General features: G+C 44.7%; 1 protein-coding gene across 1 annotated transcript in view; it reads right to left on the bottom strand.

Moving 5' to 3' along the window:
• LOC127916630 (cilia- and flagella-associated protein 47-like) overlaps window positions 1–25,126 on the bottom strand; it is a 75,371-nt gene that overhangs the window by 34,691 nt on the left and 15,554 nt on the right. The window contains exons 9-18 of the mRNA XM_052498940.1: window positions 18,869–19,022; window positions 17,134–17,380; window positions 12,021–12,173; window positions 9,901–10,093; window positions 5,280–5,376; window positions 4,920–5,139; window positions 4,345–4,589; window positions 1,758–1,888; window positions 1,553–1,675; window positions 1,202–1,333 (exon numbers count right to left, since the gene is read on the bottom strand). Of these exons, the coding sequence (XP_052354900.1) occupies window positions 1,202–1,333; window positions 1,553–1,675; window positions 1,758–1,888; window positions 4,345–4,589; window positions 4,920–5,139; window positions 5,280–5,376; window positions 9,901–10,093; window positions 12,021–12,173; window positions 17,134–17,380; window positions 18,869–19,022 (1,695 nt within the window). The remainder of the gene's footprint in view (window positions 1–1,201; window positions 1,334–1,552; window positions 1,676–1,757; window positions 1,889–4,344; window positions 4,590–4,919; window positions 5,140–5,279; window positions 5,377–9,900; window positions 10,094–12,020; window positions 12,174–17,133; window positions 17,381–18,868; window positions 19,023–25,126) is intronic.

Genomic DNA, 25,126 nt, shown 5'->3' with positions numbered 1-25,126 from the left:
TCTGAAATAATGACAGATAAGACTGGAGGTTATTTAGGTTTCTGAAATAATGACAGATAAGACTGGAGGTTATTTAGGTTTCTGAAATAATGACAGATAAGACTAGAGGTTATAATTGTCTAATCTACTGTAGTTGCCTAATCTACTGTAGGTGTCTAATCTACTGTAGGTGTCTAATCTACTGTAGGTGTCTAATCTACTGTAGTTGTCTAATCTACTGTAGGTGTCTAATCTACTGTAGGTGTCTAATCTACTGTAGTTGTCTAATCTACTGTAGGTGTCTAATCTACTGTAGGTGTCTAATCTACTGTAGGTGTCTAATCTACTGTAGGTTGTCTAATCTACTGTAGGTGTCTAATCTACTGTAGGTGTCTAATCTACTGTAGGTGTCTAATCTACTGTAGGTGTCTAATCTATGTAGTGTGTCTAATCTACTGTAGGTGTGTTCTACTGTAGTTAATCTACTGTAGGTGTCTATTGTCTAATCTACTGTAGGTGTCTAATCTATTGTAGGTGTCTAATCTACTGTAGGTGTCTAATCTATAATTGTCTTTAATGTGTTTGTACAGACTTTAATATATTTGTGTGTTTGTACAGACTATATAATATGTTGTGTGTTTGTAGAGACTTTATAATATGTTGTGTGTTTGTAGAGACTTTATAATATGTTGTGTGTTTGTACAGACTTTATAATATGTTGTGTGTTTGTAGAGACTTTATAATATGTTGTGTGTTTGTACAGACTTTATAATATGTTGTGTGTTTGTACAGACTTTATAATATGTTGTGTGTTTGTAGAGACTTTATAATATGTTGTGTGTTTGTAGAGACTTTATAATATGTTGTGTGTTTGTACAGACTTTATAATATGTTGTGTGTTTGTAGAGACTTTATAATATGTTGTGTGTTTGTAGAGACTTTATAATATGTTGTGTGTTTGTACAGACTTTATAATATGTTGTGTGTTTGTAGAGACTTTATAATATGTTGTGTGTTTGTAGAGACTATAATATGTTGTGTGTTTGTACAGACTATAATATGTTGTGTGTTTGTAGAGACTTTATAATATGTTGTGTGTTTGTACAGACTTTATAATATGTTGTGTGTTTGTACAGACTATAATATGTTGTGTGTTTGTACAGACTATAATATGTTGTGTGTTTGTACAGACTATAATATGTTGTGTGTCTGTTTCCTTCACCTCCACTCTGGTGTCAAACTTCATGACAGCTCCGGGGTTGAGGTGCACCTGGACCTCTGCCTGCCCCCCCACAGGTACCACACCCTCGGTGGGGGTCACCACCATGCCAGGCAGGGGGTACACGTCCAACACCTGATACCCCCACACACACACACACACACACACCACACACACACACACACACACACACACACACACACACACACACACACACACACACACACACACACACACACACACACACACACACACACACACACACACACACACACACACACACAATTGCGCTATACCTCTATAAAACACACACACAAGTATAAACGGTACAAAGACCCGGTGTGGAGTGTGTACCTGGAAGTAGGCATGGTTGTGTCCTGTGTTGTGTAGCGTTGCGGTCCTGACGGAGGGGAAGATGAGAGGTACTGATCCAAACACCAGATGTTTCTCAGACAGCTGCACACTGGATGAACCAAGCTGGAGGGAGGGGAATGGGATCTCTCTCTCCATTAACAATCAAAGGAACCTCAACTACAGAAACACACAGATACACACACACCTTGGCCAGACATCGTAGCTGTGCGGTGTTTCCCTGGTGAACACACAGGTCAAACTGTCCCTCCAGAGGAGAGGAGAAAGAGGGATGCCACATCACCTCACAGTCTAACTCCCTGTACGCCTCCACAGTACCTGGCAGAGAGAAGAGGAGGGAGAGAGAGAGAGAGAGGGGGGGTCAGGGAGGGAGGGAAAGAGAGGAGAGAGAGAGAGAGAGAGAGAGAGAGAGAGAGAGAGAGAGAGAGGGGGTCAGGGAGGGAGGGAAAGAGAGGAGAGAGAGAGAGAGAGAGAGAGAGAGAGAGAGAGAGAGAGAGAGAGAGAGAGAGAGAGAGGAGTGGGTGGGAGAGAGAGAATGAGAGAGAGAGAGAGAGAGAGGGAGAGAGAGAGAGGGAGAGGGAGAGTCAGGGAGGGAGGGAAAGAGAGGGAGAGAGAGATAGAGAGAGAGTGGGTGGGTGGGTGGGTGGGTGGGTGGGTGGGTGGGTGGGTGGGAGAGAATGAGAGAGAGGGAGAGAGAGAGAGAGAGAGAGAGAGAGAGAGAGAGAGAGAGAGAGAGAGAGAGAGAGAGAGAGAGAGGGAGACGGGGGGGTTTGAGAGAGAGAGGGAGGGAGGGAGAGAGAGGGTGGGAGGGAGAGAGAGAGGGAGGGTGGTAGGGAGAGAAAGGGAGGGAGAGAGAGCGATACTAGAGACACGTGCATCCCCATACAGTACATATAGAAGACTAGACTACAGTACATATAGAAGACTAGACTACAGTACATATAGAAGACTAGACTACAGTACATATAGAAGACTAGACTACAGTACATATAGAAGACTAGACTACAGTACATATAGAAGACTAGACTACAGTACATATAGAAGACTAGACTACAGTACATATAGAAGACTAGACTACAGTACATATAGAAGACTAGACTACAGTACATATAGAAGACTAGACTACAGTACATCACCATACAGTACATATAGAAGACTAGACTACAGTACATATAGAAGACTAGACTACAGTACATCACCATACAGTACATATAGAAGACTAGACTACAGTACATATAGAAGACTAGACTACAGTACATATAGAAGACTAGACTACAGAACATATAGAAGACTAGACTACAGTACACCACCATACAGAACATATAGAAGACTAGACTACAGTACATAGCCATACAGTACATATAGAAGACTAGACTACAGTACATATAGAAGACTAGACTACAGTACATACTAGACTACAGTACATATAGAAGACTAGACTACAGTACATACAGTACATATAGAAGACTAGACTACAGTACATATAGAAGACTAGACTACAGTACATATAGAAGACTAGACTACAGTACATATAGAAGACTAGACTACATATAGAAGACAGTACATATAGAAGACTAGACTACAGTACATATAGAAGACTAGACATATACCATACAGTACATATAGAAGACTAGACTACAGTACATATAGAAGACTAGACTACAGTACATATAGAAGACTAGACTACAGTACATATAGAAGACTAGACTACAGTACATATAGAAGACTAGACTACAGTACATATAGAAGACTAGACTACAGTACATCTAGAAGACTAGACTACAGTACATATAGAAGACTAGACTACAGTACATATAGAAGACTAGACTACAGTACATATAGACAGTACATATAGAAGACTAGACTACAGTACATATAGAAGACTAGACTACAGTACATATAGAAGACTAGACTACAGTACATATAGAAGACTAGACTACAGTACATATAGAAGACTAGACTACAGTACATATAGAAGACTAGACTACAGTACATATAGAAGACTAGACTACAGTACATCACCATACAGTACATATAGAAGACTAGACTACAGTACATATAGAAGACTAGACTACAGTACATATAGAAGACTAGACTACAGTACATATAGAAGACTAGACTACAGTACATCACCATACAGTACATATAGAAGACTAGACTACAGTACATATAGAAGACTAGACTACAGTACATTGCCATACAGTACATATAGAAGACTAGACTACAGTACATATAGAAGACTAGACTACAGTACATATAGAAGACTAGACTACAGTACATCTAGAAGACTAGACTACAGTACATATAGAAGACTAGACTACAGTACATATAGAAGACTAGACTACAGTACACCACCATACAGAACATATAGAAGACTAGACTACAGTACACCACCATACAGAACATATAGAAGACTCGACTACAGTACATCACCATACAGTACATATAGAAGACTAGACTACAGTACATATAGAAGACTAGACTACAGTACATATAGAAGACTAGACTACAGTACACCACCATACAGAACATATAGAAGACTAGACTACAGTACATATAGAATACTAGACTACAGTACATATAGAAGACTAGACTACAGTACATCACCATACAGAACATATAGAAGACTAGACTACAGTACATTGCCATACAGTACATATAGAATACTAGACTACAGTACATATAGAAGACTAGACTACAGTACATCACCATACAGAACATATAGAAGACTACAGTAGTGTGTGGTTTTGATAAGGCCCAGAGCAACAGCCTACCTGTGGCTGGGCGTATGGAGAAGGCCAGGCCCGTCTCTGTGATGATGGGCCTCCAGGTGAAGTCAGCCGGGTGGTTCCTGGGGTTGACCAGGGTCACAGTACCCCTGTAGCCCGACTGGGCCAGGTAGCTGGGGGAAGGGGACAGGACCACCTGGCTCTGGGACAGCTGGAGGACCACAGGGACCAGCTGGGACTGAACCAGGACATGGCTTCGGTGATGACTATTCACCGTGTAGGAGATTGACCTGGGAGAGGGAGATGGAATCTACCAGTCAAATGTCAGCCAGGCAGTCAGTTAATCAATCAATAAGAATTGGACTCGATTTGGTTTGTCAATTATCAATTTAGGAAACCTCTATATATAAAGGGAGAGAGAGATCGAGAGCAAGAGAGATCGAGAGCAAGAGAGAGAGAGAGCAAGAGAGAGAGCGAGAGCAAGAGAGAGAGAGAGAGAGAGAGAGAGAGAGAGAGAGAGAGAGAGAGAGAGAGAGAGAGAGAGAGAGAGAGAGAGAGATTGAGACAGAGAAAGAGAAAGAGAAAGAGACAGACAACCAGCCACACACAGAGTGACTAACTTGTGGAACTTTCCCAGCTTGGTGCTCTCTAAGACGAGGGGCAGGGTGGCTCTGGAGAGGGGGGGCAGGACGTGGGACAGGGGGCTGGAGCGCTGCAGCTCAGGACAGCAGTCTAACTCCAGCTGCACCCACACATACACCTGCAGGTTGTTCACCAGGTCCAGGTTCCTCACACACACTGAGGCCACACACACCTCACCAAAATCTATTAAGGACGGGCCTGGAAGGGGAGGAGGGGAAACCAAACTCTGATTCACATCTTTAAAATGCTACTTTTGTGAATATTCTCTTCATCGGCCATGGGAGGGACAAGAGGCCTTAAGATTCCTAATGCAAACAAAGACTGCATGCGTTTCTCACCTATGACTACTTGGTGGAGCTGCTGAACTGTCAGGGTGCGACTGCAGTCTGCCACCTCCTGGTTGGTGGAGGGTAGTGCATTGATGCCCTCTGTCACCTGGACAGCAGAGGGTTAAAGAATGATAGAGACAGAGGAATTCCATACAGTCAGATACAGAATGATAGAGACAGAGGAATTCCATACAGTCAGATACAGAATGATAGAGACAGAGGAATTCCATACAGTCAGATACAGAATGATAGAGACAGAGGAATTCCATACAGTCAGATACAGAATGATAGAGACAGAGGAATTCCATACAGTCAGATACAGAATGATAGAGACAGAGGAATTCCATACAGTCAGATACAGAATGATAGAGACAGAGGAATTCCATACAGTCAGATACAGAATGATAGAGACAGAGGAATTCCATACAGTCAGATACAGAATGATAGAGACAGAGGAATTCCATACAGTCAGATACAGAATGATAGAGACAGAGGAATTCCATACAGTCAGTCAGGAAACACCAGATACAGAATGATAAAGGGAGGGGATTGCAGACAGTCAGGAAACACCAGATACAGAATGATAAAGGGAGGGGATTGCAGACAGACAGGAAACACCAGGTACAGAATGATAAAGGGAGGGGATTGCAGACAGACAGGAAACACCAGATACAGAATGATAAAGGGAGGGGATTGCAGACAGTCAGGGAAACACCAGATACAGAATGATAAAGGGAGGGGATTGCAGACAGTCAGGAAACACCAGATACAGAATGATAAAGGGAGGGGATTGCAGACAGTCAGGAAACACCAGATACAGAATGATAAAGGGAGGGGATTGCAGACAGTCAGTCAGGAAACACCAGATACAGAATGATAAAGGGAGGGGATTGCAGACAGTCAGGAAACACCAGGTACAGAATGATAAAGGGAGGGGATTGCAGACAGTCAGTCAGGAAACACCAGATACAGAATGATAAAGGGAGGGGATTGCAGACAGTCAGTCAGGAAACACCAGATACAGAATGATAAAGGGAGGGGATTGCAGACAGTCAGGAAACACCAGATACAGAATGATAAAGGGAGGGGATTGCAGACAGTCAGTCAGGAAACACCAGATACAGAATGATAAAGGGAGGGGATTGCAGACAGTCAGGAAACACCAGATACAGAATGATAAAGGGAGGGGATTGCAGACAGTCAGTCAGGAAACACCAGATACAGAATGATAAAGGGAGGGGATTGCAGACAGTCAGGCAGGAAACACCAGATACAGAATGATAAAGGGAGGGGATTGCAGACAGAGTCAGGAAACACCAGATACAGAATGATAAAGGGAGGGGATTGCAGACAGTCAGGAAACACCAGATACAGAATGATAAAGGGAGGGGATTGCAGACAGTCAGGAAACACCAGATACAGAATGATAAAGGGAGGGGATTGCAGACAGTCAGTCAGGAAACACCAGATACAGAATGATAAAGGGAGGGGATTGCAGACAGTCAGGAAACACCAGATACAGAATGATAAAGGGAGGGGATTGCAGACAGTCAGATACAGAATGATAAAGGGAGGGGATTGCAGACAGTCAGGAGGATAAAGGGAAAACCAGATACAGAATGATAAAGGGAGGGGATTGCAGACAGTCAGTCAGGAAACACCAGATACAGAATGATAAAGGGAGGGGATTGCAGACAGTCAGTCAGGAAACACCAGATACAGAATGATAAAGGGAGGGGATTGCAGACAGTCAGGCAGGAAACACCAGATACAGAATGATAAAGGGAGGGGATTGCAGACAGTCAGGCAGGAAACACCAGATACAGAATGATAAAGGGAGGGGATTGCAGACAGTCAGGCAGGAAACACCAGATACAGAATGATAAAGGGAGGGGATTGCAGACAGTCAGTCAGGAAACACCAGAATGACAGAATTGCAGACAGTGATAAAGGGGATTGCAGACAGTCAGGAAACACCAGATACAGAATGATAAAGGGAGGGGATTGCAGACAGTCAGGAAACACCAGATACAGAATGATAAAGGGAGGGGATTGCAGACAGTCAGGCAGGAAACACCAGATACAGAATGATAAAGGGAGGGGATTGCAGACAGTCAGGCAGGAAACACCAGATACAGAATGATAAAGGGAGGGGATTGCAGACAGTCAGGAAACACCAGATACAGAATGATAAAGGGAGGGGATTGCAGACAGTCAGTCAGGAAACACCAGATACAGAATGATAAAGGGAGGGGATTGCAGACAGTCAGGAAACAGAAAGAATGATAAAGGGAGGGGATTGCACCAGATACAGAATGATAAAGGGAGGGGATTGCAGACAGTCAGGAAACACCAGATACAGAATGATAAAGGGAGGGGATTGCAGACAGTCAGTCAAAACCAGATACAGAATGATAAAGGGAGGGGATTGCAGACAGTCAGGAAACACCAGATACAGAATGATAAAGGGAGGGGATTGCAGACAGTCAGGAAACACCAGATACAGAATGATAAAGGGAGGGGATTGCAGACAGTCAGAAACACCAGATACAGAATGATAAAGGGAGGGGATTGCAGACAGTCAGGAAACACCAGATACAGAATGATAAAGGGAGGGGATTGCAGACAGTCAGATGCACCAGATACAGAAGAATGATAAAGGGAGGGGATTGCAGACAGTCAGGAAACACCAGATACAGAATGATAAAGGGAGGGGATTGCAGACAGTCAGGAAACACCAGATACAGAATGATAAAGGGAGGGGATTGCAGACAGTCAGTCAGGAAACACCAGATACAGAATGATAAAGGGAGGGGATTGCAGACAGTCAGTCAGAATGATAAAGGGAGGGGATTGCAGACAGACAGGAAACACCAGATACAGAATGATAAAGGGAGGGGATTGCAGACAGTCAGGAAACACCAGATACAGAATGATAAAGGGAGGGGATTGCAGACAGTCAGGAAACACCAGATACAGAATGATAAAGGGAGGGGATTGCAGACAGTCAGGAAACACCAGATACAGAATGATAAAGGGAGGGGATTGCAGACAGTCAGGAAACACCAGATACAGAATGATAAAGGGAGGGGATTGCAGACAGTCAGGAAACACCAGATACAGAATGATAAAGGGAGGGGATTGCAGACAGTCAGGCAGGAAACACCAGATACAGAATGATAAAGGGAGGGGATTGCAGACAGTCAGGAAACACCAGATACAGAATGATAAAGGGAGGGGATTGCAGACAGTCAGGAAACACCAGATACAGAATGATAAAGGGAGGGGATTGCAGACAGACAGGAAACACCAGATACAGAATGATAAAGGGAGGGGATTGCAGACAGTCAGTCAGGAAACACCAGATACAGAATGATAAAGGGAGGGGATTGCAGACAGATACAGAATGATAAAGGGAGGGGATTGCAGACAGACAGGAAACACCAGATACAGAATGATAAAGGGAGGGGATTGCAGACAGTCAGGAAACACCAGATACAGAATGATAAAGGGAGGGGATTGCAGACAGACAGGAAACACCAGATACAGAATGATAAAGGGAGGGGATTGCAGACAGACAGGAAACACCAGATACAGAATGATAAAGGGAGGGGATTGCAGACAGACAGGAAACACCAGATACAGAATGATAAAGGGAGGGGATTGCAGACAGTCAGTCAGGAAACACCAGATACAGAATGATAAAGGGAGGGGATTGCAGACAGTCAGGAAACACCAGATACAGAATGATAAAGGGAGGGGATTGCAGACAGTCAGGAAACACCAGATACAGAATGATAAAGGGAGGGGATTGCAGACAGTCAGGAAACACCAGATACAGAATGATAAAGGGAGGGGATTGCAGACAGTCAGGAAACACCAGATACAGAATGATAAAGGGAGGGGATTGCAGACAGTCAGGAAACACCAGATACAGAATGATAAAGGGAGGGGATTGCAGACAGTCAGGAAACACCAGATACAGAATGATAAAGGGAGGGGATTGCAGACAGTCAGGAAACACCAGATACAGAATGATAAAGGGAGGGGATTGCAGACAGTCAGGAAACACCAGATACAGAATGATAAAGGGAGGGGATTGCAGACAGTCAGGAAACACCAGATACAGAATGATAAAGGGAGGGGATTGCAGACAGTCAGGAAACACCAGATACAGAATGATAAAGGGAGGGGATTGCAGACAGTCAGTCAGGAAACACCAGATACAGAATGATAAAGACAGTCAGGAAACACCAGATACAGAATGATAAAGGGAGGGGATTGCAGACAGTCAGGAAACACCAGATACAGAATGATAAAGGGGGGAGCAGACAGTCAGGATTGCAGACAGTCAGGAGGAAACACCAGATACAGAATGATAAAGGGAGGGGATTGCAGACAGTCAGTCAGGAAACACCAGATACAGAATGATAAAGGGAGGGGATTGCAGACAGTCAGGAAACACCAGATACAGAATGATAAAGGGAGGGGATTGCAGACAGTCAGGAAACACCAGATACAGAATGATAAAGGGAGGGGATTGCAGAGGCTAAAACAGGTAACTGTAGACTGTAACTCTAGAGGACCCATGCAAAATGGTTTACCAGAGACTTTAAACACCCTGCTTTACCTGTCTGAATCTGGACCTGGTCTCCATGGCAGCCAGCATACAGGTGGTTAATAGCTGGCTATGTCCCTGGTGGACGCTATGCCCCTCCTGGCTGTGATTGGACTCCAGGTCCCTCAGAGAGAGCTGGGGGGTGAGGAGTCCTGCGGCAGGCCGGAGCCCAATGTCTACGTTGTCCTCCACCTCACCATGCAGCCTGAGCATACATATGGAAAACATCGTCAGATACCGCCTTGTTGTCAGCCTACAGCACATATTGAGGGGATTTTATTAAACTGGCCAGGTTGCACTGGGGTATGGCCCGTCACGTGACTGGGCGAAGCTGGTGAGGGAGGCGCGCTCTGCTCATATTATCAACAAGTCAACGTGATGCATCGTTCAGAAACATCTATTTTTCATCAAATACAGTATATGTTTGAACTTTCAAACTAGTTTTCATTGGGAAGGCAGATAAAGCCTTTCATTCAAAAGAGAAATGTAGAGTGCCAGATGAATCAGGTCCCCTCATAGGTCGATGTTTTAGAAGGGGAGTGGCTAGGACCGAGCTTTGGAAAGGGGGAGGGGTGGATTTGTCAGTTTCAGTTTGCAGTTTCGTTCTTGCTTAAAATGTTGAACCCACTAAGCAATTACCGTCAGGCGACGTCTTTTGGACTTTGATTTTTTGGTCCGGCTGTCTTTTTCAGGTATTTTTTGGTCCGGCTGTCTTTTTCAGGTATTTTTTGGTCCGGCTGTCTTTTTCAGGTATTTTTTGGTCCGGCTGTCTTTTTCAGGTAGTTTTTGTGGTTCGGTCTGGACCGGCCTTGATTTCAACATCCACTGATTTAGATTTTTGAGCCGGTCTGGACAATATTTGAACCATTCATAGACATCTATATTTGGTTCAGATTTGGTCCAGTCCAGACCAGCCTTGATTTGACCCCAAAAAACAAGTCTATGATTGGCCTATGGGACTCCCAATCACGGCCGGTTGTGATACAGCCTGGAATTGAACCAGGGTCTGCAGTGACGCCTCTAACAGTAGAGCACAATACAGTAGAGCACAATACAGTACATGTACTCTATTCTACTGAACTAAACTGTACTCCATAGTACTTTACTGAATAAAACTCAACTGTCCCGTACCATACCATACTCTACAGTACTTTACTGTACTGTAATGTGATTTTCAAACGTGTGAAACAGCCTAGGCGTCTATGATTCGTTCAGATTTGGATCTGGTCAGCACTGACCAAATGTGTACTTGTTTGGTGGTAAGGGTAAGTAACAACACACCCGCCACGCTGATCATCAACACGGGGGCCCCTCAGGGGTGTGTGCTCAGTCCCCTCCTGTACTCCCTGTTCACTCATGACTGCACGGCCAGGCACGACTCCAACACCATCATTGAGTTTGTTGATTTACACAACAGTGGTAGGCCTGATCACCGACAACGATGAGTATTTTCTTAAAACTGCATTGTTGGTTAAGGGCTTGTCAGTAAGCATTTCACTGTAAGGTCTACTACACCTGTTGTATTCAGCATTTCATTGTAAGGTCTACTACACCTGTTGTATTCAGCATTTCACTGTAAGGTCTACTACACCTGTTGTATTCAGCATTTCACTGTAAGGTCTACTACACCTGTTGTATTCAGCATTTCACTGTAAGGTCTACTACACCTGTTGTATTCAGCATTTCACTGTAAGGTCTACTACACCTGTTGTATTCAGCATTTCACTGTAAGGTCTACTACACCTGTTGTATTCAGCATTTCACTGTAAGGTCTACTACACCTGTTGTATTCAGCATTTCACTGGAAGGTCTACTACACCTGTTGTATTCAGCATTTCACTGGAAGGTCTACTACACCTGTTGTATTCAGCATTTCACTGGAAGGTCTACTACACCTGTTGTATTCAGCATTTCACTGGAAGGTCTACTACACCTGTTGTATTCAGCATTTCACTGGAAGGTCTACTACACCTGTTGTATTCGGCGCATGTGACAAATACAATTTGATTTGATTTGAAGACGCATTTTCAGCACCTGAAATGTATTTTCAGGGTCATTTTGCTTACTGGGTAGCTCTTTGGTTGTGGGTGCCAAGATTATAACATACAGAACACACATCCCACTCTGTCTACCTCGCAGTGGTTTTCTGCAAGCGTGTCTTTCGCAGGCTCCTGATGAAGGCGAGGTAGTGATCTCTGTGTCTCTGTCTCTGCTGCTCCTCCTCCTCCGTGAAGGAAAAGTCAGGGTCCTCGTAGCGGTAACGCTCCACCCCCGTGAAGATGGTCCTGGGTGGAGGGAGAGACGATATAAGCAGTTCATAAGAGTTCATAGGCAGAACATAGGGGCTACATAGGACTTTACAGAACATAGGGGCTCCATAAGACTTTACATAACATAGGGGCTACATAGGACATTAGAGAACATAGGGGCTATGTAGGACTTTACAGAACATAGGGGCTACATAGGACTTTACAGAACATAGGGGCTACATAGGACTTTATAGAAATTAGGGGCTACATAGGACTTTACAGAACATAGGGGCTACATAAGACTTTACAGAACATAGCGGCTACATAGGACATTAGAGAACATAGGGGCTACATAGGACTTTACAGAACATAGGGGCTTCATAGGACATTAGAGAACATAGGGGCTACATAGGACTTTATAGAACATAGGGGCTACATAAGACTTTAGAGAACATAGAGGCTACATAGGACTTTACAGAACATAGGGGCTACATAAGACTTTAGAGAACATAGGGGCTACATAGGACTTTACAAGAACATAGGGGCTACATAGGACATTAGAGAACATAGGGGCTACATAGGACTTTACAGAACATAGGGGCTACATAGGACTTTAGAGAACATAGGGGCTACATAGGACTTTACAGAACATAGGGGCTACATAGGACTTTACAGAACATAGGGGCTACATAGGACTTTACAGAACATAGGGTCTACATAGGACATTAGAGAACATAGGGGCTACATAGGACTTTACAGAACATAGGGGCTACATTAGGACATTAGGACTTTACAGAACATAGGGGCTACATTTAGAGAACATAGGGGCTTTTTACAGAACATAGGGGCTACATAGGACTTTAGAGAACATAGGGGCTACATAGGACTTTACAAGAACATAGGGGCTACATAGGACATTAGAGAACATAGGGGCTACATAGGACTTTACAGAACATAGGGGCTACATAGGACTTTAGAGGACATAGGGGCTACATAGGACTTTACAAGAACATAGGGGCTAAATCAAATCAAATCAAATGTATTTATATAGCCCTTCGTACATCAGCTGATATCTCAAAGTGCTGTACAGAAACCCAGCCTAAAACCCCAAACAGCAAGCAATGCAGGTGTACATAGGACTTTACAGAACATAGGGGCTACATAGGACTTTACAAGAACATAGGGGCTACATAGGACTTTACAGAACATAGGGGCTACATAGGACTTTACAGAACATAGGGTCTACATAAGACTTTACAGAACATAGGGGCTACATAGGACATTAGAGAACATAGGGGCTACATAGGACTTTACAGAACATAGGGGCTACATAGGACATTAGAGAACATAGGGGCTACATAGGACTTTACAGAACATAGGGGCTACATAGGACTTTAGAGAACATAGGGGCTACATAGGACTTTACAAGAACATAGGGGCTACATAGGACATTAGAGAACATAGGGGCTACATAGGACTTTACAGAACATAGGGGCTACATAGGACTTTAGAGGACATAGGGGCTACATAGGACTTTACAAGAACATAGGGGCTAAATCAAATCAAATCAAATGTATTTATATAGCCCTTCGTACATCAGCTGATATCTCAAAGTGCTGTACAGAAACCCAGCCTAAAACCCCAAACAGCAAGCAATGCAGGTGTACATAGGACTTTACAGAACATAGGGGCTACATAGGACTTTACAAGAACATAGGGGCTACATAGGACTTTACAGAACATAGGGACTACATAGGACTTTACAGGAACATAGGGGCTACATAGGACTTTACAAGAACATAGGGGCTACATAGGACTTTACAAGAACATAGGGGCTACATAGGACTTTACAGGAACATAGGGGCTACATAGGACTTTACAAGAACATAGGGGCTACATAGGACTTTACAGAACATAGGGACTACATAGGACTTTACAGGAACACGGATGTAAATTGTAAACCAACTGCGCTGACTGCCCAGACATCTGGTCACTTTAATAATGCCACTTTAATAATGTTTACATATCTTGCATTACTCATCTCATATGTATATACTGTATCTTATACCATCTATTGCATCTTCCCTATGACACTCGGTTATCGCTCACCCATATATTTATATGTACATATTCTTATTCCATCCCTTTACTTAGATGTGTGTGTATTAGGTAGTTGTTGTGGAATTGTTGGATTACTTGTTACATATTACTGCACTGTCGGAACTGGAAGCACAAGCATTTCACTACACTAACTTTAACATTCTATGTGACCAATAGAATTTGATTTGATCTGGTTAGTAGGTCCCTGCAAACCTGACTGCACTGATACTATTTCCATCATTACTATTAGTAGTACTGATACTATTTCCATCATTACTATTAGTAGTACTGATACTATTTCCATCATTACTATTAGTAGCACTGATACTATTTCCATCATTACTGTTAGTAGTACTGATACTATTTCCATCATTACTGTTAGTAGTACTGATACTATTTCCATCATTACTATTAGTAGTACTGATACTATTTCCATCATTACTATTAGTAGTACTGATACTATTTCCATCATTACTATTAGTAATACTGATACTATTTCCATCATTACTATTAGTAGTACTGATACTATTTCCATCATTACTATTAGTAGTACTGATACTATTTCCACCATTACTATTAGTAGTACTGATACTATTTCCATCATTACTATTAGTAGTACTGATACTATTTCCATCATTACTATTAGTAGCACTGATACTATTTCCATCATTACTATTAGTAGTACTGATACTATTTCCATCATTACTATTAGTAGTACTGATACTATTTCCATCATTACTATTAGTAGAACTGATACTATTTCCATCATTACTATTAGTAGTACTGATACTATTTCCATCATTACTATTAGTAACACTGATACTATTTCCATCATTACTATTAGTAGCACTGATACTATTTCCATCATTACTATTAGTAGTACTGATACTATTTCCATCATTACTATTAGTAGTACTGATACTATTTCCATCATTACTATTAGTAGTACTGATACTATTTCCATCATTACTATTAGTAGTACTGATACTATTTCCATCATTACTATTAGTAGTACTGATACTATTTCCATCATTACTATTAGTAGCACTGATACTATTTCCATCATTACTATTAGTAGTACTGATACTATTTCCATCATTACTATTAGTAGCACTGATACTATTTCCATCATTACTATTAGTAGCACTGATACTATTTCCATCATTACTATTAGTAGTACTGATACTATTTCCATCATTACTATTAGTAGTACTGATACTATTTCCATCATTACTATTAGTAGTACTGATACTATTTCCATCATTACTATTAGTAGTACTGATACTATTTCCATCATTACTATTAGTAGTACTGATACTATTTCCATCATTACTATTAGTAGTACTGATACTATTTCCATCATTACTATTAGTAGCACTGATACTATTTCCATCATTACTATTAGTAGTACTGATACTATTTCCATCATTACTATTAGTAGCACTGATACTATTTCCATCATTACTATTAGTAGTACTGATACTATTTCCATCATTACTATTAGTAGCACTGATACTATTTCCATCATTACTATTAGTAGTACTGATACTATTTCCATCATTACTATTAGTAGTACTGATACTATTTCCATCATTACTATTAGTAGCACTGATACTATTTCCATCATTACTATTAGTAGTACTGATACTATTTCCATCATTACTATTAGTAGCACTGATACTATTTCCATCATTACTATTAGTAGTAGATACTGATACTATTTCCATCATTACTATTAGTAGTACTGATACTATTTCCATCATTACTATTAGTAGTACTGATACTATTTCCATCATTACTATTAGTAGTACTGATACTATTTCCATCATTACTATTAGTAGTACTGATACTATTTCCATCATTACTATTAGTAGTACTGATACTATTTCCATCATTACTATTAGTAGTACTGATACTATTTCCATCATTACTATTAGTAGTACTGATACTATTTCCATCATTACTATTAGTAGTACTGATACTATTTCCATCATTACTATTAGTAGTACTGATACTATTTCCATCATTAATATTAGTAGTACTGATACTATTTCCATCATTACTATTAGTAGTACTGATACTATTTCCATCATTACTATTAGTAGTACTGATACTATTTCCATCATTACTATTAGTAGTACTGATACTATTTCCATCATTACTATTAGTAGTACTGATACTATTTCCATCATTACTATTAGTAGTACTGATACTATTTCCATCATTACTATTAGTAGTACTGATACTATTTCCATCATTACTATTAGTAGTACTGATACTATTTCCATCATTACTATTAGTAGTACTGATACTATTTCCATCATTACTATTAGTAGTACTGATACTATTTCCATCATTACTATTAGTAGTACTGATACTATTTCCATCATTACTATTAGTAGTACTGATACTATTTCCATCATTACTATTAGTAGTACTGATACTATTTCCATCATTACTATTAGTAGTACTGATACTATTTCCATCATTACTATTAGTAGTACTGATACTATTTCCATCATTACTATTAGTAGTACTGATACTATTTCCATCATTACTATTAGTAGTACTGATACTATTTCCATCATTACTATTAGTAGTACTGATACTATTTCCATCATTACTATTAGTAGTACTGATACTATTTCCATCATTACTATTAGTAGTACTGATACTATTTCCATCATTACTATTAGTAGTACTGATACTATTTCCATCATTACTGTTAGTAGTACTGATACTATTTCCATCATTACTATTAGTAGTACTGATACTATTTCCATCATTACTATTAGTAGTACTGATACTATTTCCATCATTACTGTTAGTAGTACTGATACGTCTCTGGAATAGGTCACAGGATGGCAGACACTCTCTGTTGTATAACTCAGATGACCTGTAGGTGGTGTCCGGAGAGGCAGGGCGGATGCTGCAGGCCCTGTCGTTGGGGAAGGCCAGTAGCTCTCGCCGGCGACCGTCTAGACTCTGGTTCCTACGGTGGCTCTGGCTCTGACCGTGGCTGTGGAGCCGGGTCTTGGCCGTGCTGAGGACAGCTGCCCGCACCAATCCCACACACCTGCCCAGCTCACTGGAGGGCACCCGGGCACACTGGCCTGTCTCATTGGTCACAGCCGGGGTGATTCCTGATACATCACAGACAAAACAATGACTGGGTGGGTCCAATAACAGGTTGAAGATAGAATGACAATACTTTGAAGAACTATACAGTATGGGAAGGAGATCAGAGGACAGGGCAGTGAGGGGTTCAGTGTGAACTATACAGTATGGAAAGGAGATCAGTGGACAGGGCAGTGAGGGGTTCAGTGTGAACTATACAGTATGGGAAGGAGATCAGAGGACAGGGCAGTGAGGGGTTCAGTGTGAACTATACAGTATGGGAAGGAGATCAGAGGACAGGGCAGTGAGGGGTTCAGTGTGAACTATACAGTATGGGAAGGAGATCAGTGGACAGGGCAGTGAGGGGTTCAGTGTGAACTATACAGTATGGGAAGGAGATCAGTGGACAGGGCAGTGAGGGGTTCAGTGTGAACTATACAGTATGGGAAGGAGATCAGTGGACAGGGCAGTGAGGGGTTCAGTGTGAACTATACAGTATGGGAAGGAGATCAGAGGACAGGGCAGTGAGGGGTTCAGTGTGAACTATACAGTATGGGAAGGAGATCAGAGGACAGGGCAGTGAGGGGTTCAGTGTGAACTATACAGTATGGGAAGGAGATCAGTGGACAGGGCAGTGAGGGGTTCAGTGTGAACTATACAGTATGGGAAGGAGATCAGAGGACAGGGCAGTGAGGGGTTCAGTGTGAACTATACAGTATGGGAAGGAGATCAGTGGACAGGGCAGTGAGGGGTTCAGTGTGAACTATACAGTATGGGAAGGAGATCAGTGGACAGGGCAGTGAGGGGTTCAGTGTGAACTATACAGTATGGGAAGGAGATCAGAGGACAGGGCAGTGAGGGGTTCAGTGTGAACTATACAGTATGGGAAGGAGATCAGAGGACAGGGCAGTGAGGGGTTCAGTGTGAACTATACAGTATGGGAAGGAGATCAGTGGACAGGGCAGTGAGGGGTTCAGTGTGAACTATACAGTATGGGAAGGAGATCAGAGGACAGGGCAGTGAGGGGTTCAGTGTGAACTATACAGTATGGGAAGGAGATCAGAGGACAGGGCAGTGAGGGGTTCAGTATGGGAAGGAGACTATACAGGGCAGTGAGGGGTTCAGGAACTATACAGTATGGGAAGGAGATCAGAGGACAGGGCAGTGAGGGGTTCAGTGTGAACTATACAGTATGGGAAGGAGATCAGAGGACAGGGCAGTGAGGGGTTCAGTGTGAACTATACAGTATGGGAAGGAGATCAGAGGACAGGGCAGTGAGGGGTTCAGTGTGAACTATACAGTATGGGAAGGAGATCAGAGGACAGGGCAGTGAGGGGTTCAGTGTGAACTATACAGTATGGGAAGGAGATCAGAGGACAGGGCAGTGAGGGGTTCAGTGTGAACTATACAGTATTGGACAGGGCAGTGAGGGGTTCAGTGTGAACTATACGGCTGGTGAAGGAGATGGGACTCAGGGGTTCAGTTTGGGTGTCAGGGCAGTGAGGGGTGTGAACTATACAGTATGGGAAGGGCTGACAGGTGCAGGGTGAGGTGGGTTGCAGGCGGAGCTATGTATGGAGGAAGGAGATCCAGTGGACAGGGCACCTCCAGCACCTGTTTCACTTTGAACGTCCCCATCTGGTGGGGGGCGAAGGATAGCACCACGTCCTGGACAAAAACACAGATCGATGATTCTGATCAGCTTTCTGTCAGCCTCAGGGAGGATATGGATGATATTGATAATTCATCCTCTCTGTCTGTTCCGTCAGAGAGGATGCTTGGAGGAGACTGGGGTTGTCTCCAAAATGGCTCCTATTTCCTATATAATGTACAACATTACACTCTGTATAGTGGACTACTTTCCTCTGGCCAAAATAAGGAGCCATCTGAGCCTGGACCAGGGCTGTCTACCTGGCTCTGTCCTGGGGAGATGGTTCCACTAGTGGGGTCACTGATGAAGTTAACCATATATCTACCTGGCTCTGCCCTGGGGAGATGGTTCCACTAGGAGGGTCACTGATGAAGTTAACCATCTGTCTACCTGGCTCTGTCCTGGGGAGATGGTTCCACTAGGAGGGTCACTGATGAAGTTAACCATCTGGGCTCTGCCCTGGGGAGATGGTTCCACTAGGAGGGTCACTGATGAAGTTAACCATCTGTCTACCTGGCTCTGTCCTGGGGAGATGGTTCCACTAGGGAAGGGTCACTGATGAAGTTAACCATCTGTCTACCTGGCTCTGTCCTGGGGAGATGGTTCCACTAGGAGGGTCACTGATGAAGCTAACCATCTGTCTACCTGGCTCTGTCCTGGGGAGATGGTTCCACTAGAGGGTCACTGATGAAGTTAACCATCTATCTACCTGGCTCTGCCCTGGGGAGATGGTTCCACTAGAGGGTCACTGATGGAACCATCTGTCTACCTGGCTCTGTCCTGGGGAGATGGTTCCACTAGGAGGGTCACTGATGAAGTTAACCATCTGTCTACCTGGCTCTGTCCTGGGGAGATGGTTCCACTAGGAGGGTCACTGATGAAGTTAACCATCTATCTACCTGGCTCTGTCCTGGGGAGATGGTTCCACTAGTGGGGTCACTGATGAAGTTAACCATCTGTCTACCTGGCTCTGTCCTGGGGAGATGGTTCCACTAGGAGGGTCACTGATGAAGTTAACCATCTGTCTACCTGGCTCTGCCCTGGGGAGATGGTTCCACTAGGAGGGTCACTGATGAAGTTGACCATCTATCTACCTGGCTCTGCCCTGGGGAGATGGTTCCACTAGGAGGGTCACTGATGAAGTTAACCATCTGTCTACCTGGCTCTGCCCTGGGGAGATGGTTCCACTAGGGCAGTGAGGGTCACTGATGAAGTTAACCATCTATCTACCTGGCTCTGTCCTGGGGAGATGGTTCCACTAGGAGGGTCACTGATGAAGTTGACCATCTATCTACCTGGCTCTGTCCTGGGGAGATGGTTCCACTAGTGGGGTCACTGATGAAGTTAACCATCTGTCTACCTGGCTCTGCCCTGGGGAGATGGTTCCACTAGGAGGGTCACTGATGAAGTTAACCATCTGTCTACCTGGCTCTGTCCTGGGGAGATGGTTCCACTAGGAGGGTCACTGATGAAGTTGACCATCTATCTACCTGGCTCTGTCCTGGGGAGATGGTTCCACTAGTGGGGTCACTGATGAAGTTAACCATCTATCTACCTGGCTCTGTCCTGGGGAGATGGTTCCACTAGGAGGGTCACTGATGAAGTTAACCATCTGTCTACCTGGCTCTGCCCTGGGGAGATGGTTCCACTAGGAGGGTCACTGATGAAGTTATATCTGTCTACCTGGCTCTGCCCTGGGGAGATGGTTCCACTAGGAGGGTCACTGATGAAGTTAACCATCTGTCTACCTGGCTCTGTCCTGGGGAGATGGTTCCACTAGGGGGTCACTGATGAAGTTATCCATCTGTCTACCTGGCTCTGCCCTGGGGAGATGGTTCCACTAGGGGGTCACTGATGAAGTTATCCATCTATCTACCTGGCTCTGTCCTGGGGAGATGGTTCCACTAGGAGGGTCACTGATGAAGTTAACCATCTATCTACCTGGCTCTGCCCTGGGGAGATGGTTCCACTAGGAGGGTCACTGATGAAGTTAACCATCTATCTACCTGGCTCTGCCCTGGGGAGATGGTTCCACTAGGAGGGTCACTGATGAAGTTAACCATCTATCTACCTGGCTCTGCCCTGGGGAGATGGTTCCACTAGGAGGGTCACTGATGAAGTTAACCATCTATCTACCTGGCTCTGTCCTGGGGAGATGGTTCCACTAGAGGGTCACTGATGAAGTTAACCATCTATCTACCTGGCTCTGTCCTGGGGAGATGGTTCCACTAGGAGGGTCACTGATGAAGTTAACCATCTATCTACCTGGCTCTGCCCTGGGGAGATGGTTCCACTAGGAGGGTCACTGATGAAGTTAGGGCCATCTATCTACCTGGCTCTGCCCTGGGGAGATGGTTCCACTAGTGGACAGGGTCACTGATGAAGTTAACCATCTATCTACCTGGCTCTGTCCTGGGGAGATGGTTCCACTAGGAGGGTCACTGATGAAGTTAACCATCTATCTACCTGGCTCTGCCCTGGGGAGATGGTTCCACTAGGGGGTCACTGATGAAGTTAACCATCTATCTACCTGGCTCTGTCCTGGGGAGATGGTTCCACTAGGAGGGTCACTGATGAAGTTAACCATCTATCTACCTGGCTCTGTCCTGGGGAGATGGTTCCACTAGGGGGTCACTGATGAAGTTAACCATCTATCTACCTGGCTCTGTCCTGGGAGATGGTTCCACTAGGAGGGTCACTGATGAAGTTAACCATCTGTCTACCTGGCTCTGCCCTGGGGAGATGGTTCCACTAGGAGGGTCACTGATGAAGTTAACCATCTATCTACCTGGCTCTGCCTGGGGAGATGGTTCCACTAGGGGGTCACTGATGAACTATACCATCTGGGCTCTGCCCTGGGGAGATGGTTCCACTAGGAGGGTCACTGATGAAGTTAACCATCTATCTACCTGGCTCTGCCTGGGGAGATGGTTCCACTAGGAGGGTCACTGATGAAGTTAACCATCTATCTACCTGGCTCTGCCCTGGGGAGATGGTTCCACTAGGAGGGTCACTGATGAAGTTAACCATCTATCTACCTGGCTCTGCCCTGGGGAGATGGTTCCACTAGGAGGGTCACTGATGAAGTTAACCATCTATCTACCTGGCTCTGCCCTGGGGAGATGGTTCCACTAGGAGGGTCACTGATGAAGTTAACCATCTATCTACCTGGCTCTGCCCTGGGGAGATGGTTCCACTAGGAGGGTCACTGATGAAGTTAACCATCTGTCTACCTGGCTCTGTCCTGGGGAGATGGTTCCACTAGGAGGGTCACTGATGAAGTTAACCATCTATCTACCTGGCTCTGCCCTGGGGAGATGGTTCCACTAGGAGGGTCACTGATGAAGTTAACCATCTATCTACCTGGCTCTGCCCTGGGGAGATGGTTCCACTAGGAGGGTCACTGATGAAGTTAACCATCTGGGAACCTGGCTCTGCCCTGGGGAGATGGTTCCACTAGGAGGGTCACTGATGAAGTTAACCATCTGTCTACCTGGCTCTGCCCTGGGGAGATGGTTCCACTAGGAGGGTCACTGATGAAGTTAACCATCTGTCTACCTGGCTCTGCCCTGGGGAGATGGTTCCACTAGGAGGGTCACTGATGAAGTTAACCATATATCTACCTGGCTCTGCCCTGGGGAGATGGTTCCACTAGTGAGGGTCACTGATGAAGTTAACCATCTGTCTACCTGGCTCTGTCCTGGGGAGATGGTTCCACTAGGAGGGTCACTGATGAAGTTGACCATCTGTCTACCTGGCTCTGCCCTGGGGAGATGGTTCACTAGGAGGGTCACTGATGAAGTTAACCATCTGTCTACCTGGCTCTGCCTGGGGAGATGGTTCCACTAGGAGGGTCACTGATGAAGTTAACCATCTATCTACCTGGCTCTGTCCTGGGGAGATGGTTCCACTAGGAGGGTCACTGATGAAGTTAACCATCTATCTACCTGGCTCTGTCCTGGGGAGATGGTTCCACTAGGAGGGTCACTGATGAAGTTAACCATCTGTCTACCTGGCTCTGTCCTGGGGAGATGGTTCCACTAGGAGGGTCACTGATGAAGTTAACCATCTGTCTACCTGGCTCTGTCCTGGGGAGATGGTTCCACTAGGAGGGTCACTGATGAAGTTAACCATCTGTCTACCTGGCTCTGCCCTGGGAGATGGTTCCACTAGGAGGGTCACTGATGAAGTTAACCATCTATCTACCTGGCTCTGCCCTGGGGAGATGGTTCCACTAGGAGGGTCACTGATGAAGTTAACCATCTATCTACCTGGCTCTGCCCTGGGGAGATGGTTCCACTAGGAGGGTCACTGATGAAGTTAACCATCTATCTACCTGGCTCTGTCCTGGGGAGATGGTTCCACTAGGAGGGTCACTGATGAAGTTAACCATCTGTCTACCTGGCTCTGCCCTGGGGAGATGGTTCCACTAGGAGGGTCACTGATGAAGTTAACCATCTGTCTACCTGGCTCTGCCCTGGGGAGATGGTTCCACTAGGAGGGTCACTGATGAAGTTAACCATCTATCTACCTGGCTCTGCCCTGGGGAGATGGTTCCACTAGGAGGGTCACTGATGAAGTTGACCATCTATCTACCTGGCTCTGTCCTGGGGAGATGGTTCCACTAGGAGGGTCACTGATGAAGTTGACCATCTGTCTACCTGGCTCTGCCCTGGGGAGATGGTTCCACTAGGAGGGTCACTGATGAAGTTAACCATCTATCTACCTGGCTCTGTCCTGGGGAGATGGTTCCACTAGGAGGGTCACTGATGAAGTTAACCATCTGTCTACCTGGCTCTGCCCTGGGGAGATGGTTCCACTAGGAGGGTCACTGATGAAGTTAACCATCTATCTACCTGGCTCTGTCCTGGGGAGATGGTTCCACTAGGAGGGTCACTGATGAAGTTAACCATCTATCTACCTGGCTCTGCCCTGGGGAGATGGTTCCACTAGGAGGGTCACTGATGAAGTTAACCATCTATCTACCTGGCTCTGTCCTGGGGAGATGGTTCCACTAGGGGGTCACTGATGAAGTTAACCATCTGTCTACCTGGCTCTGTCCTGGGAGATGGTTCCACTAGGAGGGTCACTGATGAAGTTAACCATCTGTCTACCTGGCTCTGCCCTGGGGAGATGGTTCCACTAGGAGGGTCACTGATGAAGTTAACCATCTGTCTACCTGGCTCTGCCCTGGGGAGATGGTTCCACTAGGAGGGTCACTGATGAAGTTGACCATCTATCTACCTGGCTCTGCCCTGGGGAGATGGTTCCACTAGGAGGGTCACTGATGAAGTTAACCATCTATCTACCTGGCTCTGCCCTGGGGAGATGGTTCCACTAGGAGGGTCACTGATGAAGTTAACCATCTATCTACCTGGCTCTGTCCTGGGGAGATGGTTCCACTAGGAGGGTCACTGATGAAGTTAACCATCTGTCTACCTGGCTCTGCCCTGGGGAGATGGTTCCACTAGGAGGGTCACTGATGAAGTTAACCATCTGTCTACCTGGCTCTGTCCTGGGGAGATGGTTCCACTAGGAGGGTCACTGATGAAGTTAACCATCTGTCTACCTGGCTCTGTCCTGGGGAGATGGTTCCACTAGGAGGGTCACTGATGAAGTTAACCATCTATCTACCTGGCTCTGTCCTGGGGAGATGGTTCCACTAGGAGGGTCACTGATGAAGTTAACCATCTGTCTACCTGGCTCTGCCCTGGGGAGATGGTTCCACTAGGAGGGTCACTGATGAAGTTAACCATCTATCTACCTGGCTCTGTCCTGGGGAGATGGTTCCACTAGGAGGGTCACTGATGAAGTTAACCATCTGTCTACCTGGCTCTGCCCTGGGGAGATGGTTCCACTAGTGGGGTCACTGATGAAGTTAACCATCTGTCTACCTGGCTCTGCCCTGGGGAGATGGTTCCACTAGTGGGGTCACTGATGAAGTTAACCATCTGTCTACCTGGCTCTGCCCTGGGGAGATGGTTCCACTAGGAGGGTCACTGATGAAGTTAACCATCTATCTACCTGGCTCTGCCCTGGGGAGATGGTTCCACTAGGAGGGTCACTGATGAAGTTAACCATCTATCTACCTGGCTCTGTCCTGGGGAGATGGTTCCACTAG

Source organism: Oncorhynchus keta, chromosome 37, assembly GCF_023373465.1.
Source record: "Oncorhynchus keta strain PuntledgeMale-10-30-2019 chromosome 37, Oket_V2, whole genome shotgun sequence".
In the NCBI taxonomy this organism is placed as follows: domain Eukaryota; kingdom Metazoa; phylum Chordata; class Actinopteri; order Salmoniformes; family Salmonidae; genus Oncorhynchus; species Oncorhynchus keta.
Note: the sequence above shows the minus strand (reverse complement) of the source record. Positions and strands in the feature narration are given on the sequence as shown.